At 45.8% G+C, this 16,285-nt stretch overlaps 2 protein-coding genes across 3 annotated transcripts in view; one reads left to right on the top strand and one right to left on the bottom strand.

The window, feature by feature from the left end:
* Positions 1 to 6,137: 6,137 nt before the first annotated feature.
* Positions 6,138 to 15,345, bottom strand: ghitm (growth hormone inducible transmembrane protein). 2 transcript variants are annotated; one of them, XR_014608982.1, is made up of 10 exons: positions 15,237 to 15,345; positions 11,777 to 11,892; positions 11,558 to 11,660; positions 11,032 to 11,143; positions 10,334 to 10,475; positions 8,890 to 8,998; positions 7,269 to 7,457; positions 7,026 to 7,197; positions 6,512 to 6,918; positions 6,138 to 6,268 (listed from the first exon to the last, which is right to left on the bottom strand). XR_014608982.1 is itself a non-coding variant. In XM_084135240.1 (9 exons), the coding sequence occupies exons 2-9, from the start codon at positions 11,876 to 11,878 to the stop codon at positions 6,834 to 6,836; spliced, it is 1,014 nt and encodes a 337-aa protein (XP_083991366.1). In that variant the 5' UTR covers positions 11,879 to 11,892; positions 15,237 to 15,345; the 3' UTR covers positions 6,138 to 6,833. The 2 variants fall into 2 exon arrangements, 1 of the variants encoding a protein (XP_083991366.1); XM_084135240.1 differs by having other exon boundaries at positions 6,138 to 6,918.
* Positions 15,346 to 16,133: 788 nt separating this feature from the next.
* The window catches only part of chst3b (carbohydrate (chondroitin 6) sulfotransferase 3b), a 14,518-nt gene continuing 14,366 nt past the window's right edge, over positions 16,134 to 16,285 (top strand). Inside the window, exon 1 of the mRNA XM_084134422.1 lies at positions 16,134 to 16,285. This exon is cut by the window's right edge and continues 114 nt beyond it. The gene's annotated coding sequence lies outside the window, so the exon portion shown is untranslated.

The raw sequence follows: 16,285 nt of genomic DNA, 5'->3' as shown, positions 1-16,285 counted from the left end.
TGTGTGTGTGAGAGTAGTGTGTGTGTGTGAGAGTAGTGTGTGTGTGAGAGTAGTGTGTGTGTGAGAGTAGTGTGTGTGTGTGAGAGTAGTGTGTGTGTGAGAGTAGTGTGTGTGTGTGTGTGTGTGTGAGAGTAGTGTGTGTGAGAGTAGTGTGTGTGAGAGAGTAGTGTGTGTGTGAGAGTAGTGTGTGTGAGAGTAGTGTGTGTGAGAGTAGTGTGTGTGAGAGTAGTGTGTGTGAGAGTGCAGTGTGTGTGTGTGAGAGAGAGAGCAGTGTGTGTGTGTGTGAGAGAGCAGTGTGTGTGTGTGAGAGTAGTGTGTGTGTGTGAGAGTAAATCAAATCAAGTATATTTGTATAGCGCTTTTCACAATACAGATTGTATCAAAGCAGCTTCACAGTATTAAATTAAAATAAAATAATACAACAAGGTTTGTTTCCCAAAATATCCCCAACTGAGCAAGCCAAAGGCAACAGTGGCAAGGAACCGAAAAAACTCCATCAAGTGACCTAATGGTGTCCTAAAACTCCATCAGGTGACCTAATGGAGAAAAAAAAAAAAACCTTGGGAGAACCCAGGCTCAGTCGGGGGCCAGTTCTCCTCTGGCATTTATGAACTAGAGGCCGGATTGTAGTTTGAACTGTAAGATTAACAATATTATATGAATGCCTGGCTGAAGAGATGCGTCTTTAATCTAGTTTTAAACTGGGAGAGCGAGTCCGAGCAACGAACAGTATCAGGAAGACTATTCCAGAGTTTCGGAGCCAAATGTGAAAATGCTCTCCCTCCTTTGGTGGATCTGGATATCCTAGGTATGACCAAAAGCCTCGAATTTATTGATCTTAAAGAGCGCGATGGATTATAGGGCGATAGAAGATCCGTTAAAAAGACTGGAGCTAAACCGTTTAGGGCTTTATAAGTCAGTAGCAATACCTTATAATTAATACGGAACTTTATAGGTAACCAATGTAGTGATGATAAAATCGGTGTTATATGATCATATTTTCTTGATCTAGTAAGAACTCTAGCGGCGGCATTTTGGACTAACTGTAGCTTGTTTATTGAGGATGCAGGACAACCGGCTAATAAAGCATTACAGTAATCTAGTCTCGAGGTCATGAATGCATGAACTAACTTTTCTGCATCAGAAACTGATAGCATATTACGTAGCTTAGCAATGTTTCTAAGGTGGAAAAAGGCTGTTTTTGTAACATATGAAATATGATTTTCAAAAGACAGGTTGCAATCGAGTATAACACCTAGGTCTTTTACTGTAGAGGATAAAGTAACAGGACATCCTACGATGTCAAAGTTGTATTGTGAGAGGTTCTGTGGGCGGTTTTTTGAACCGATAAGTATTACCTCTGTCTTGTCTGGATTTAATAAAAGAAAATTACGCGTCATCCAATCTTTTATATCTTTAACACACTCTGTCAATTTGGATAATTTAGCGTTTTCATCCGGCCGTGATGAAATATATATTTGAGTGTCATCAACATAACAATGGAAACTAATTCCATGTTTCCTTATAATATTTCCAAGTGGCATCATATATATTGAGAATAATAGAGGGCCTAACACAGATCCCTGCGGCACTCCATAGTTTACTGAAGTTTCTTCAAATAGACAAAATGGTAGCGGTCAGATAAGTATGATCTAAACCAGCTTAATGCTTGTCCTTGAACACCAGTATAATTTTGTAGTCGATCTAAGAGTATTGTGTGATCTATAGTATCGAACGCAGCACTAAGATCAAGTAAAACTAGTATTGAGATACAGCCTTGGTCAGAAGCTAAAAGTAAATCATTTGTGATTTTAACGAGCGCAGTTTCAGTGCTATGATGCGGCCTGAATCCTGACTGAAACTTTTCATAGATATCATTTTCTTGCAAGAAAGAGCCCAATTGAGCGGACACAACTTTTTCTAGTATTTTAGACATAAATGGAAGATTTGAAATGGGTCTATAATTTGCTAGATTATTATGATCTAATTGTGGTTTCTTAATGAGAGGTTTTATAACTGCCAGTTTAAATGTTCTTGGAACATGACCTAAAGAAAATAGATGAGTTAATAATATTGAAGAGAGGCTCTTCCACTACAGGTAACACTTCTTTCAGTAGTTTAGTTGGTATAGGATCTAATAAACATGTTGTTGTTTTAGATGAAGTGATAAGTTTATTTAACTCTTTTTGTTCTATAGTTGTAAAGCACTGTAATTGTTCTTGCGGGGGGATAATTGAGGCTGAATTATAAGGCGCGATTGAGGATTGAACGTTTACAATTGTGGTTCTGATGTTTTCTATTTTTTCAGTGAAGAAGTTCATGAAATCATTACTACTAAACTGTAACGGGATATTTTGTTCGGGTGACGTCTGTTTATTTGTTAGTCTAGCCACGGTGTTAAATAAAAACCTTGGATTGTTTTGGTTATTTTCTATTAGTTTGCGGAGGTGCTCAGCCCTGGCCGCTTTTAGGGCCTTTTTATAACGTGACATACTGTCTTTCCACGCGATTCTAAAGACCTCTAAATTAGTTTGTTTCCATTTACGCTCTAAATTACGGGTTTCTCTCTTTAGAACATACGTAGTATTATTGTACCATGGTGCTTTAATTTTCTCTCTGACCTTTTTTAATTTAATGGGTGCAACAACATCCAATGTTCTAGAGAGAATGGTGCTCATAGTGCTAGTTAGTTCTTCTAATTCATCTGTTTGTTTGGGTTCAGGCAGCAGCTGAGACAGATTAGATAAGCAATTTGAGAAATTATCTATGGTGGATGGAAGGATTGATCTGCCTGGTCGATAACGCGGCGCAGCATGACATATTACAGCAGTACGTAATATGCAAGTTACCAAGTAATGGTCAGTGACATCATCACTTTGTGGAATGATATCTATATCGGTTGGATCGGTTCCATATGATATAATTAAATCGAGTGTATGATTAAGACGATGAGTTGGTCCGGTGACGTTTTGCTTGACCCCAAAGGAATTTAATAAATCTGTAAACGCAGCCCCTAACGCATCATTTGAATTATCTACGTGTATGTTAAAATCTCCAACAATTAATGCTTTATCGACATTGACCAATAGATCTGAGAGAAAATCTGCAAACTCTTTTAGGAAATCAGCGTAAGGCCCAGGCGGTCTATATACGGTAGCCAAGGCTAGAGATAATAGGGAAGTTTTTCTAACATCTAAGAGCGTAACATTTAGTACAAGTACTTCAAACGAAATAAACTTATAACCCGTTTTCTGAGTAACATTGAGAATATCTCTATAGATTGTTGCAACACCGCCGCCACGACCAATCAGACGGGGCTCGTGCTTATAGGAGTATCCAGATGGAGTAGACTCATTTAGACCGAAATAATCATTTGGTTTAAGCCAGGTTTCAGTAAGGCAAAGTACATCGAAGCTATTATCTGTGACTATTTCATTTACAATAACTGCCTTAGGTGTGAGTGATCTAATGTTTAGAAGACCTAGCTTTAAAAATTGTTTTTGTTATATAGCAACATTTTCTGTTTTAATAACAATTCGATTTTTCCTAGATCCTGCAGTAGAATTATTATTTGATCTTACTAAACGAGGAATAGACACAGTTTCTATGCAATGTTCTACACTAGTATTTATATCGTTTAAATTGGTGCAGGAGAGACTATGATTTGGACTTTTGGTTACTAGTCATCTAATGGTATTTAACATTTTGGAGATGTTATCCGACAGAAGATCCACTCCGAATCTGCTTGGGTGTAAGCCATCGGCACGGAAAAGCCTAGGACGCTCCCAAAACAGATTCCAATTATTTACAAAGAGCAGTTTCTGCTCATTGCACCATGACATTAACCATTCATTTAGCGCGAATAGTCTACTAAACTTTTCATGTCCTAGTCGGTACGTGGGAAGCGGTCCTGACACTATGATCGTTGTTTCAGGCGATGTGCTGCTTACTGTATCGATCAGATTCCTGAAGTCTTTCTTCAGAACCTCCGTCTGCCGCAGCCTGATGTCGTTCACTCCCGCGTCACCGTTCAGAGCCTCGGGAACGCGAGCAGCGATTTCAGAAACACGAGCACCAGGAAAGCAGTGACTGTGCACCTTACTTTTACCTAACGTAGCGTGTACGTGCCGAACGATGGAATCGCTGATGATCACAGCATCGCGTTCGGTTTCGCGAAGAGGGGAGAAGCGGTTTTGTGTGGATAACTCGAAAACCGGGAGGGTCGGAGAGAGTCTTGGTCTAGACCTGACTCGTGTCTTCCGCTGCGGAACCATCCAGGCTTCGTGGTGGCGTGTTGGAGCCGGAGTGAACGAGACCATGGCTGATCGCGACCTCGGCGCTCGGGACCGATGCTGAGTAACGCACGGAGTAGACGAGGTCGGAGTCAGCGGGTTAGTAACGTTAATCACTGATTTGTGTGCATCGGCGCATGATGTTTCAAGAGCTAACCGCCGGTCTATCAGCTCGGCCTGTCTCACTAAAAGGTCGTGGATCTGTTTCTCAACAGCTTCCAGCTCAGACTGCAACGCGTGCAGCTCAAATGTGTCCTCACCTGCACCAAGAGGTAGACTACTTACATCTGATATATTCGCCATGTTTGTTTGTAAGTGAGTGTGGAGAAGACGCGTTCAGCCGTGATCCACGGACGTAACCTATAAGAGTATCCGGCGTTGGATCACTAATAGGCTAGAGACGCGTCTGCTCAACAGTCCGCGTTGTAACTATGAGGTTTGAGCATCAGTGCTTCTCAGTGAGGAAAAGTAGAAAATGTTCGTTGTAAGTGAGTTTAAAGGGAAAATCAAGAATTATAAATCAAATCGATAGAGCTCCAAAGACAACAACGCGTTCAGACGCGACGCATGCGCATTCGAATTCGAACAGGAAGTGAGGTCAGTAGAGCAGAATCTGCAATGTGTGTGAGAGTAGAGCAGGAGCTGCAGTGTGTGTGTGTGAGAGTAGAGCAGGAGCTGCAGTGTGTGTGTGAGAGTAGTGTGTGTTTCCTCTGAACTTCAGCTGATATTGTGTCTAACTCCCTCTGCTGGTCTGTCACAGAAACTGCATGATCACATGATCACAGGAATCCACCAGCATGTTTCTGCAGACCTATGGATACTGACAATAACTTCATATTAATGGGGTTTAAGTGTTTAGGCAGTGAATGTGACTTGCAATCACTATTGAATATTTCCTAATCTTTTAGTTTTTTAAAGTAAGTTGCACCTGTAAGCAGTGCTGATGTTCCCATCCGCTGGCAATGACTCCTCTCAGGATTTAACCAGCATCAGAACACAGATGGCGGAGGATTAATCGCTAATCTCACGGTCATCTGCCGCTGGTCAGAGCACAGATAAAACACGAATGTGTCGCTGCGCAGATCCTCTCACAAACATCACGGACATGCCTTCACTATCACCGCTGTGCGGATCTGTCCCAAAAATACCATCATAATCTGGATTATAGGTCATGATCGATAGGTAAAATGATCAGAAAACACTGAATTTGTCTCAAAGAAACCAATGAAAGGGCAAGCTAACATGAGATTAGTGTTTGAAAGCATATCTTAAGTTTGGGGATTCAACATCACTCTGCTATAAAGTTCAGTGATATTTATAATGTCTTCAGATCTCACTGGGGGCGTAGCGACACCACACACACCACGATGCTCAACTCATATTATTGCGATACTCCTAAACATATGGTAAAAGTTAAAACACATACTGTTGTAATGTAATGTAATGCAAATTGATTAAAATGCTAAATTTGGTATTACATTTGGGTGTGTAAATGAATAGGCTTAGAGTTGGTGCTGGAAACCCAGTAGAGACACCAGAATGGAAATATTGATGATTCTGAAGCCGAAACTACAGGATTATTATTTCACTTTCAACTAACGTCGGCCACTTTTTACTGGTGACATCAGACATTTGACATTATCAGGACCACAAATATTCACCCACTGCATTATCATACATTATAATCAACATTATATATGGTAGTTTAATGTAGTACTGACACTAAAACACTTGAATTTTCTGACACAGAAATTTTCATGGGTAAATTTGTACACAAATTGTAAATTGTCTTATAAAGTGGAGCTTGACGTCTGTTGCAAAGCAATACACTGAACAATTAAGATGTAAAATGTAAATGCAAATAAAGTTTATTGAACCACGAGTGCCAAACTCTTAGAACACAAGAATCAGTGAGACGAGCATTAGGGTTAGGGTTAGCTAACTCATTCTCTAGTCTGGGTTAGGGTTAGGGCTAGCTAACTCATTCTCTAGTCTGGGTTAGGGCTAGCTAACTCATTCTCTAGTCTGGGTTAGGGTTAGGGCTAGCTAACTCATTCTCTAGTCTGGGTTAGGGCTAGCTAACTCATTCTCTAGTCTGGGTTAGGGCTAGCTAACTCATTCTCTAGTCTGGGTTAGGGTTAGGGCTAGCTAACTCATTCTCTAGTCTGGGTTAGGGCTAGCTAACTCATTCTCTAGTCTGGGTTAGGGTTAGGGCTAGCTAACTCATTCTCTAGTCTGCTGTCAGCTAATCTGTAAAATAAATAGACAAAAATATTTGTTGTTATAATTACACCAAATGTGGAACTGAGAAGATCTGCATTAACCCGCATCTGTGAAGAAACATTAAATCACTGTCTGATGCTTGACATGCAATTCAGCTGAAAACAATCCGAAGGTTAGGGTTAGGTTACCCTAACCCTATCCTATCCAAAGGTTTTTTTCTGCTTTTAAACAAATGAATGCAAAATAAATGAGCAACACTTTATTTAGCTACATCATCTTCTTCTCCAGGCCAATCTCATGTCGTCTTGTCTCGATAAACTACTTCCTTCTGTTTCCGCCATTGGCCAGAATCATCACCATCCGCATGAAGATGTTGAGCGTGTCCATGTAAATGCCCATGCATCTGCAAGAGAAACACACGTGAGCGTGACGTCGTTCACAGCGCGTGGACAGTCATGTGTGATGTCATGAAAGAGACGTTTTCTTCCACTTGTCCACAGAAACACTCACGCATTAATGGGGTCATATTTCTGAACGCCATAAAGAGGGTGTGTCTCGGCGCGCTTGATGACCTTCTGCGTGTCGTACAGCAGAAACATGCTGAACAGCAGCAGTCCTCCATACACGGCCACGGAGTAGAGCCCGGCCCCGAGCGCGGAGCTGGGCGGCAGGAACATGGAGCCTGTGGAGAACAGCAGAGGTCAGATCCTGCAGGCTCATGGGAAACACCAGTCCAGCGCGAGAGAGCCGTACCCAGAGACGAGGCGAACACGAGCCCGAAGCCCACGGCCAGCGGCCCGCCCATGCTCAGGAACTTCTCGCTGGGAGCGCACATGGCCACCGTCGACAAACCTCCCACAATGCCTGCGGTGTACCAGGCGGCTCGCATCACCAGGGGTCCGCCCAGCAGAGTCAGCGGCGCCACGACGGCCCCCATCACTCCTGCACACAGGGATGCACTTCAGAACCGGTTCAGGAGCGTCATGTGACACACACACACACACACACACACACACAGGGATGCACTTCAGAACCAGTTCAGGAGCGTCATGTGACACACACACACACACACACACACAGGGATGCACTTCAGAACCGGTTCAGGAGCGTCATGTGACACACACACACACACACACACACAGGGATGCACTTCAGAACCAGTTCAGGAGCGTCATGTGACACACACACACACAGGGATGCACTTCAGAACCGGTTCAGGAGCGTCATGTGACACACACACACACACACACACACACACACACACACACACACACACACACACACACACACACACACACACACACACACACACACACACACACACACACACACACACACACACACACACACACACAGGGATGCACTTCAGAACCGGTTCAGGAGCGTCATGTGACACACACACACAGGGATGCACTTCAGAACCGGTTCAGGAGCGTCATGTGACACACACACACACAGGGATGCACTTCAGAACCAGTTCAGGAGCGTCATGTGACACACACACACACACACACAGGGATGCACTTCAGAACTGGTTCAGGAGCGTCATGTGACACACACACACACACACACACACACACACACAGGGATGCACTTCAGAACCGGTTCAGGAGCGTCATGTGACACACACACACACACACACACACACACACACACACACACAGGGATACACTTCAGTACACTTCATTAGAGTCATGTGACACACACACACAGGGATACACTTCACTACCAGTTCAGGAGCGTCATGTGACACACACACACAGGGATACACTTCACTACCAGTTCAGGAGCGTCATGTGACACACACACACAGGAATACACTTCATTCGAGTCATGTGACACACACACACAGGGATACACTTCACTACCAGTTCAGGAGCGTCATGTGACACACACACACACACACACACACACATACAGGGATACACTTCACTACCAGTTCAGGAGTGTCATGTGACACACACACACACACACACACACAGGGATGCACTTCAGGAGCGTCATGTGACACACACACACACACACACACACACATACAGGGATACACTTCACTACCAGTTCAGGAGCGTCATGTGACACACACACACAGGAATACACTTCATTCGAGTCATGTGACACACACAGGAATACACTTCAGTACACTTCATTAGAGTCATGTGACACAGGCACACAAGGAATACACTTCAATACCACTTCAGGAGGGTCATGTGACACAAGAGCTGTGCTGTTCGTCCACACAGGAGTGAGGACTTCATGTGAGAGCTCGTATTGAAATGTTCTGCAGTGCTCAACTAAAGGAAAGCATTGATCTGAACACAGACTACAGCGCCCTCTAGGGGTCAGTGAAGGCATCGGCCTGTTCTGCTCACTGTACCTGCATGCAGGGCCCAGGCCAGGTGTTTGGGCAGGGGACTGTTCTCGTACGAGATCGACCTCACCAACATTCCTGCGCCAATCATAGCAGCGAACGTCGCGCCGATAGCCTGCGGACCATTAATGCGTTAGTTGCAGCACTGATCAAGAAGTTCTATCAATCTTTATATTCAGCAAAATACAGGAAACGCCACTTAAATGTTCAATATTCCTCTCAATATGAATATTAAACTACAAGCTGGCTCATTATAATACTCCAACAGGTACAGTATAATAAGAGTACACCTGACAGTAAGAATTGATGTCATGTAAAATGTATTTAAGGGTCATTTTTCTGAGATGTGAACAGAGATGTACAGGTTTGCACATCACTGAAAACACAAAGCACTCAAATGTTATCAATAAGTGGAAATTGGTTATTTTTGCATTTTCCCGAGCAATTTCATTCTTCCGGGTTGAAAAGCAAAGTCGAGGCGACGTCAGGGAATGTGAGGTAGAAGCGAGCCTTCGGAGCGTGTGATTGGCTGAGGTAGAAGCGAGCCTTTGGAGCGTGTGATTGGCTGTGGCAGATTCTAACACGTGCGTGGCATGCATGACAGCAGTTTCTGCGCGTAACGCCGCGCTGAGTTCAACAACGCTCATAATGCGGATCATATCGTTCATATCCGGACCGGAGCGAGCACGTTTCAAGTTTTTATGGACATATTTCATATACTCTAGTGCTCTAAACATGAACCAGCACCGTGTGTGTGTGCACGTCTTCATCAAGTGAAATATATGACACTGATACAGCCGTACGTCTGATCATGAACGCGCCTACACGGTGGCTTACTCTGATACACACAACACAGTGATGTAGACCAGTGGTTCCCAAACCTGTCCTGCCGGCACCGCACCCCAACACTGCACGTTTTCTTTGTCTCCCTAATCAAACACACCTGATTCAACTCATCAGCTCATTATCACATGGGTTAATGAGCTGATGAGTTGAATCAGGTGTGTTTGATTAGGGAGACAAAGAAAACGTGCAGTGTTGGGGTGCGGTGCCGGCAGGACAGGTTTGGGAACCACTGATGTAGACAATTCAAAGAACAGACAAAAAAATAACTATGCCTTTCTTCTTCTGTGTTAGACTGACGCGTGTTTGTTCAGAGACTGCAGTGCTCGTAAATGTAATGAAAATATTATTATTAGACCTTTTAAATGATCTTCCGTTTCTCCTTGTTATATAGGGTTAGAGTTTTAACCCTCAACTCAGTTTTCATATTTAATATCCATGTGTCTGTATTTCATTGGGTGTTGTCTCCCCTCTACTCTCCCACTTTTCCACATTTTGTGAGACCTTTTCCAACTCGGAGGTGTGAACAACCAGGCTAACACAGGGATTTCATGAAACTTTAAAAGGCAAAGAATAAAAAGTTTAATTCATAAGATCTGTTGCTTACCATCCAGGAGCCCCTCATCATGAGTCCCATGAGCGCCGGCGTTCTGCTAACGGCCACCGCGGACAGAGCCGTCACACACACACTTCCAGAGAAATACATGTATGTGGAGTGGATCCTGTCCTTCACATACTGAGGCCAGATCCTGTAAACACAGCTTCAGTTCATCAGGAGAAGGGAAGATCTGTTCATGCTCTACGAATCAAACACCAGTCAGTGATTCAACAAGAACTCCATTCATCAAGTTCAAGTTCATCCGATCTTTCTGCTGGCATAACGAGATCAGTTCTGGCCTTCGTGTCATTCAGAGGCCGTTTACACGACATCATTTTCAACTAAAAACTTTTTATGTTATGTTTATGTTTTCTATTTTGGCCGCATAATCATTTACACGACAACGGCGTTTTGGGGCCTAAAAAAGCAAACTTTTGAAAACAGGATTCAAACTGCAAGTTTTTGTAAATTATCCCGTTATCGTCTCCATGTAAACTAAAAAAACGGGAATTTGTGAAACCAGTGACATCATGCATGTTACGCGTTCAGTCAATACAGCGTTTCGAGTCGTTTTTGCGGATCCGTCTGAACGGAGATCGTTTTGACAATATTGCCTTCTGTACATGAAAAACACAAAGCAAAAACTTTAGCATTTTTACTCCGTCGTTATGATGTAAACACGCCCTGAATGTGAAAGGGACTCTTACACTGCTTTCTCTATGGCTCCCATCTCGTTGGACATCCCGAAGCCGTAATAGCACATCGCTCCCAGTCCCACAGCGGCTCCTCCTGCCAGGATCACCCGGCCCATGTTGTGGACTGTGGAGGAGAGACACGCTAGCATCACTCGCATACACCGCTTAGAAGGATGCTTTCGTTATAGAATGATCAGGGCCTCGTTTCTCAAAAGATGATCGTAGATTTATTAGTGGCAGTGCTTCTGCGATCTACTTAGGCTTACGATGCTTTTGGGAAACGCAGCCCAGACTGGTATTAACATCCGTCTCAGCTGATCCGATCACAGCTCTATAAATACAGGTGTGAACTGTATCTGTAACTGTACAGGCGTCTCCTCTTTAACGAGCCTGACGACGAGAGGGTCATAATGTGTTACAGAGTCCAGCTGTGATCAGATCTCCTGAGACAGATGTTTTATCCCAGGGCTGAACAACGGCAATAAAAACAAGTAAAAGTGGAGGAATTCTAATAGAAGAACACGTGAACGGAATTCACTTTTAATAGCGGTGTCAGTAGCGGGTTCGAACGCCGCGTCCTGAAACTGCTCTCTGGAAGTCTTGCTCCGCCGGAACCCCAGTCTCGTCTTGGTGGAATAACCCTGATCGGGAACAACACAAAATTTAAAACAGATCCCACATGACTGGCTCTGGACTGTGTGTGTGTGTGTGTGTGTGTGTGTTTGTGTGTTTGTGTCAGTCTCGGTGAGGACAGTACCTGTGTGGGTCTCATCAGGAGCCGGCAGAAGGGCTGACCAAGGGCTGACCGGAGCCCAGCCACAGGGACCGAGCGCAGGCATGACAGCCGTGAGACCAGCATCACTGTCCGCTAACCTGTGTTAAACACACACATCAGACCCGGGTTAAACACACAGACGTCAGGCCCGGGTTAAACGCGCAGACGTCAGGCCCGGGTTAAACACGCAGACATCAGGCCCGGGTTAAACACGCAGACGTCAGGCCCGGGTTAAACACCCACATCAGGCCCGGGTTAAACACACACACGTCAGGCCCGGGTTAAACACGCAGACGTCAGGCCCGGGTTAAACACCCACATCAGGCCCGGGTTAAACACACAGACGTCAGGCCCGGGTTAAACACGCAGACGTCAGGCCCGGGTTAAACGCGCAGACGTCAGGCCCGGGTTAAATGCGCAGACATCAGGCCCGGGTTAAACACGCAGACGTCAGGCCCGGGTTAAACACGCAGACATCAGGCCCGGGTTAAACACGCAGACGTCAGACCCGGGTTAAACACGCAGACGTCAGGCCCGGGTTAAACACGCAGACGTCAGGCCCAGGGTTAAATGCGCAGACATCAGGCCCGGGTTAAACACGCAGACGTCAGGCCCAGGGTTAAATGCGCAGACATCAGGCCCGGGTTAAATGCGCAGACATCAGGCCCGGGTTAAACACGCAGACGTCAGGCCCGGGTTAAACACGCAGACATCAGGCCCGGGTTAAACACGCAGACGTCAGGCCCGGGTTAAACACGCAGACATCAGGCCCGGGTTAAACACGCAGACGTCAGACCCGGGTTAAACACGCAGACATCAGGCCCGGGTTAAACACGCAGACGTCAGGCCCAGGGTTAAACGCGCAGACATCAGGCCCGGGTTAAACACGCAGACGTCAGGCCCGGGATAAACACGCAGACATCAGGCCCGGGTTAAACACACACATCAGACCCGGGTTAAACACGCAGACATCAGGCCCGGGTTAAACACGCAGACATCAGGCCCGGGTTAAACACACACATCAGGCCCGGGTTAAACACACACGTCAGGCCCAGGGTTAAACACGCAGACGTCAGGCCCGGGTTAAACACACACATCAGGCCCGGGTTAAACACGCAGACGTCAGGCCCGGGTTAAACACGCAGACATCAGGCCCGGGTTAAACACACACGTCAGGCCCAGGGTTAAACACGCAGACATCAGGCCCGGGTTAAACACACACATCAGGCCCGGGTTAAACACGCAGACATCAGGCCCGGGTTAAACACACACGTCAGGCCCAGGGTTAAACGCGCAGACATCAGGCCCGGGTTAAACGCGCAGACGTCAGGCCCGGGTTAAACACGCAGACGTCAGGCCCAGGGTTAAACGCGCAGACGTCAGGCCCGGGTTAAACGCGCAGACATCAGGCCCGGGTTAAACACGCAGACGTCAGGCCCAGGGTTAAACGCGCAGACATCAGGCCCAGGGTTAAACGCGCAGACGTCAGGCCCAGGGTTAAACGCGCAGACGTCAGGCCCAGGGTTAAACGCGCAGACGTCAGGCCCGGGTTAAACACGCACGTCAGGCCCAGGGTTAAACGCGCAGACATCAGGCCCAGGGTTAAACGCGCAGACATCAGGCCCGGGTTAAACGCGCAGACGTCAGGCCCGGGTTAAACGCGCAGACGTCAGGCCCAGGGTTAAACGCGCAGACGTCAGGCCCGGGTTAAACGCGCAGACATCAGGCCCGGGTTAAACGCGCAGACGTCAGGCCCAGGGTTAAACGCGCAGACATCAGGCCCAGGGTTAAACGCGCAGACGTCAGGCCCGGGTTAAACGCGCAGACGTCAGGCCCGGGTTAAACGCGCAGACGTCAGGCCCAGGGTTAAACGCGCAGACATCAGGCCCGGGTTAAACGCGCAGACGTCAGGCCCGGGTTAAACGCGCAGACATCAGGCCCAGGGTTAAACGCGCAGACGTCAGGCCCAGGGTTAAACACGCAGACATCAGGCCCAGGGTTAAACGCGCAGACGTCAGGCCCGGGTTAAAACGCGCAGACGTCAGGCCCAGGGTTAAACGCGCAGACATCAGGCCCAGGGTTAAACGCGCAGACGTCAGGCCCGGGTTAAACGCACAGACGTCAGGCCCAGGGTTAAACACGCACGTCAGGCCCAGGGTTAAACACGCACGTCAGGCCCGGGTTAAACGCGCAGACGTCAGGCCCAGGGTTAAACGCGCAGACATCAGGCCCGGGTTAAACGCGCAGACGTCAGGCCCGGGTTAAACGCGCAGACATCAGGCCCAGGGTTAAACGCGCAGACGTCAGGCCCAGGGTTAAACACGCAGACGTCAGGCCCGGGTTAAACGCGCAGACGTCAGGCCCGGGTTAAACGCGCAGACGTCAGGCCCAGGGTTAAACGCGCAGACATCAGGCCCGGGTTAAACGCGCAGACGTCAGGCCCGGGTTAAACGCGCAGACATCAGGCCCAGGGTTAAACGCGCAGACGTCAGGCCCAGGGTTAAACACGCAGACATCAGGCCCAGGGTTAAACGCGCAGACGTCAGGCCCGGGTTAAAACGCGCAGACGTCAGGCCCAGGGTTAAACGCGCAGACATCAGGCCCAGGGTTAAACGCGCAGACGTCAGGCCCGGGTTAAACGCGCAGACATCAGGCCCGGGTTAAACGCGCAGACATCAGGCCCGGGTTAAACACACACATCAGACCCGGGTTAAACGCGCAGACGTCAGGCCCGGGTTAAACGCGCAGACGTCAGGCCCGGGTTAAACACACACATCAGACCCGGGTTAAACGCGCAGACATCAGGCCCAGGGTTAAACGCGCAGACGTCAGGCCCGGGTTAAACGCGCAGACGTCAGGCCCGGGTTAAACGCGCAGACGTCAGGCCCGGGTTAAACACGCACGTCAGGCCCGGGTTAAACGCGCAGACGTCAGGCCCGGGTTAAACACACACATCAGACCCGGGTTCACAGACAGGGCTTAGATTAAACCAGGATTAGACCTCAGTTCAATTTGGACATTTAAGTAGCTTTTATAAACATGCAAGGCATTGGCACTGACATAATTTAAGGAAAGTTGTTTTCAGTTAAAACATCATAAAAGTGTATATCTGGACTAGATTAATCCTGGTCTGTGAGACCGAGGGAAGAGCTGATACTCGTTTCTTACAAACAGCAAAGAGACAGAGTAAATACAATCTGTATAAACGGCAAGACAGGACAAAAGAAAGTATTATTCAACTACAAACTCATGTTCAATAGAGTAGGGTTAGTATGAATGTTAGATTTGCCAAATATGAGTCCAGTGGCTCGTATGTAAAACAATCATTAAACTCTCTTGTTGTTGTTGTTGTTGTTTAATGGCGATTGACTCCTGGGGAGCATTATCGCCGCCATTTACACTGTAATTAATGTAAAACATTATGTTTAAAAGTAAAACTCACCAGTTGGTCTGTTGTCTAATTTCACCTTCGAGATGCGTCTTCACCACTGACGCAACACAGTAAAACAACTTCCGGAACCTTCCTGAGTGACGTCACAAGACCGCGACAGCCGCGCAATGCACTGTGGGTCTTGAAGTTGTTGAGTTAACTTTTAATCATTATGTTCCGCTTGTTTATTTCATTTTTTAATATTCATACACCAGAATAACCAGAGGGAAGATACAAATAAATAAAGCACTGTCTGATAATGTTAAGAATGAACAATAATTTAAATAATTAATTTTAAATGATTTACAAATATATTTACAAATAAAATATTTTCACTGCTTTCCTTTTGATTTATGTATGTAAAACTTAGCAAGTAAGAAAATTTAATGTATTTTAAAATAGTCTTTCTTTACACCAGTCATTAATCAGCAAAGCTAAAAGCATATCATTCCAACAACATTTACACAATAATTAGAAAATTCCCTTATACATTTAGTTTTTAATTAATCTTTATGTATTATACGATAAAGAGACAATTGGACTAAATACAATTTTTAAATTGATTCACATGTAATATAATAATGAAACCTGTAATAAATGTAACCTGGAATAAATTTCAGCAGTAATTTATTCCAATAATCAGACATAGACACATCTTGTTCAAACAATGAGTGATTTATCTATTATTATTTCTACGAGGAAATACATATTCTATCTTGCTGTCATTATGATTAGAGTAAGAATGTTATAAAATAAGTCAATAAGTGGCGTTTGTGCAGAAGTAGACTCGCTGACGTCATGGCTCACGTGACGCGCGGCTCTCTCTCTCTCTCTCTCTCTCTCTCTCTCTCTCTCTCTCTCTCTCTCGCTCTCTCTCTCTCTCTCTCTCTCTCTCGCGTTGATGTGAATCGCAATCTCAATCAATGCGAACCTTTTGCGTTTAAAACCAAATGCATTTCGATCCGCTCATATTTGGTAGTTTTATTTGTATTCCAAATCAATTTCAGACCTGTGTTTTGGTCATTCCTTCATTTAATAGTTTTAATATGTTACAACGCCGG

This window comes from Abramis brama (genome assembly GCF_963993115.1).
Source record: "Abramis brama genome assembly, chromosome: 14".
NCBI lineage: Eukaryota > Metazoa > Chordata > Actinopteri > Cypriniformes > Leuciscidae > Abramis > Abramis brama.
This window is presented reverse-complemented; position numbering and strand designations above follow the sequence as displayed.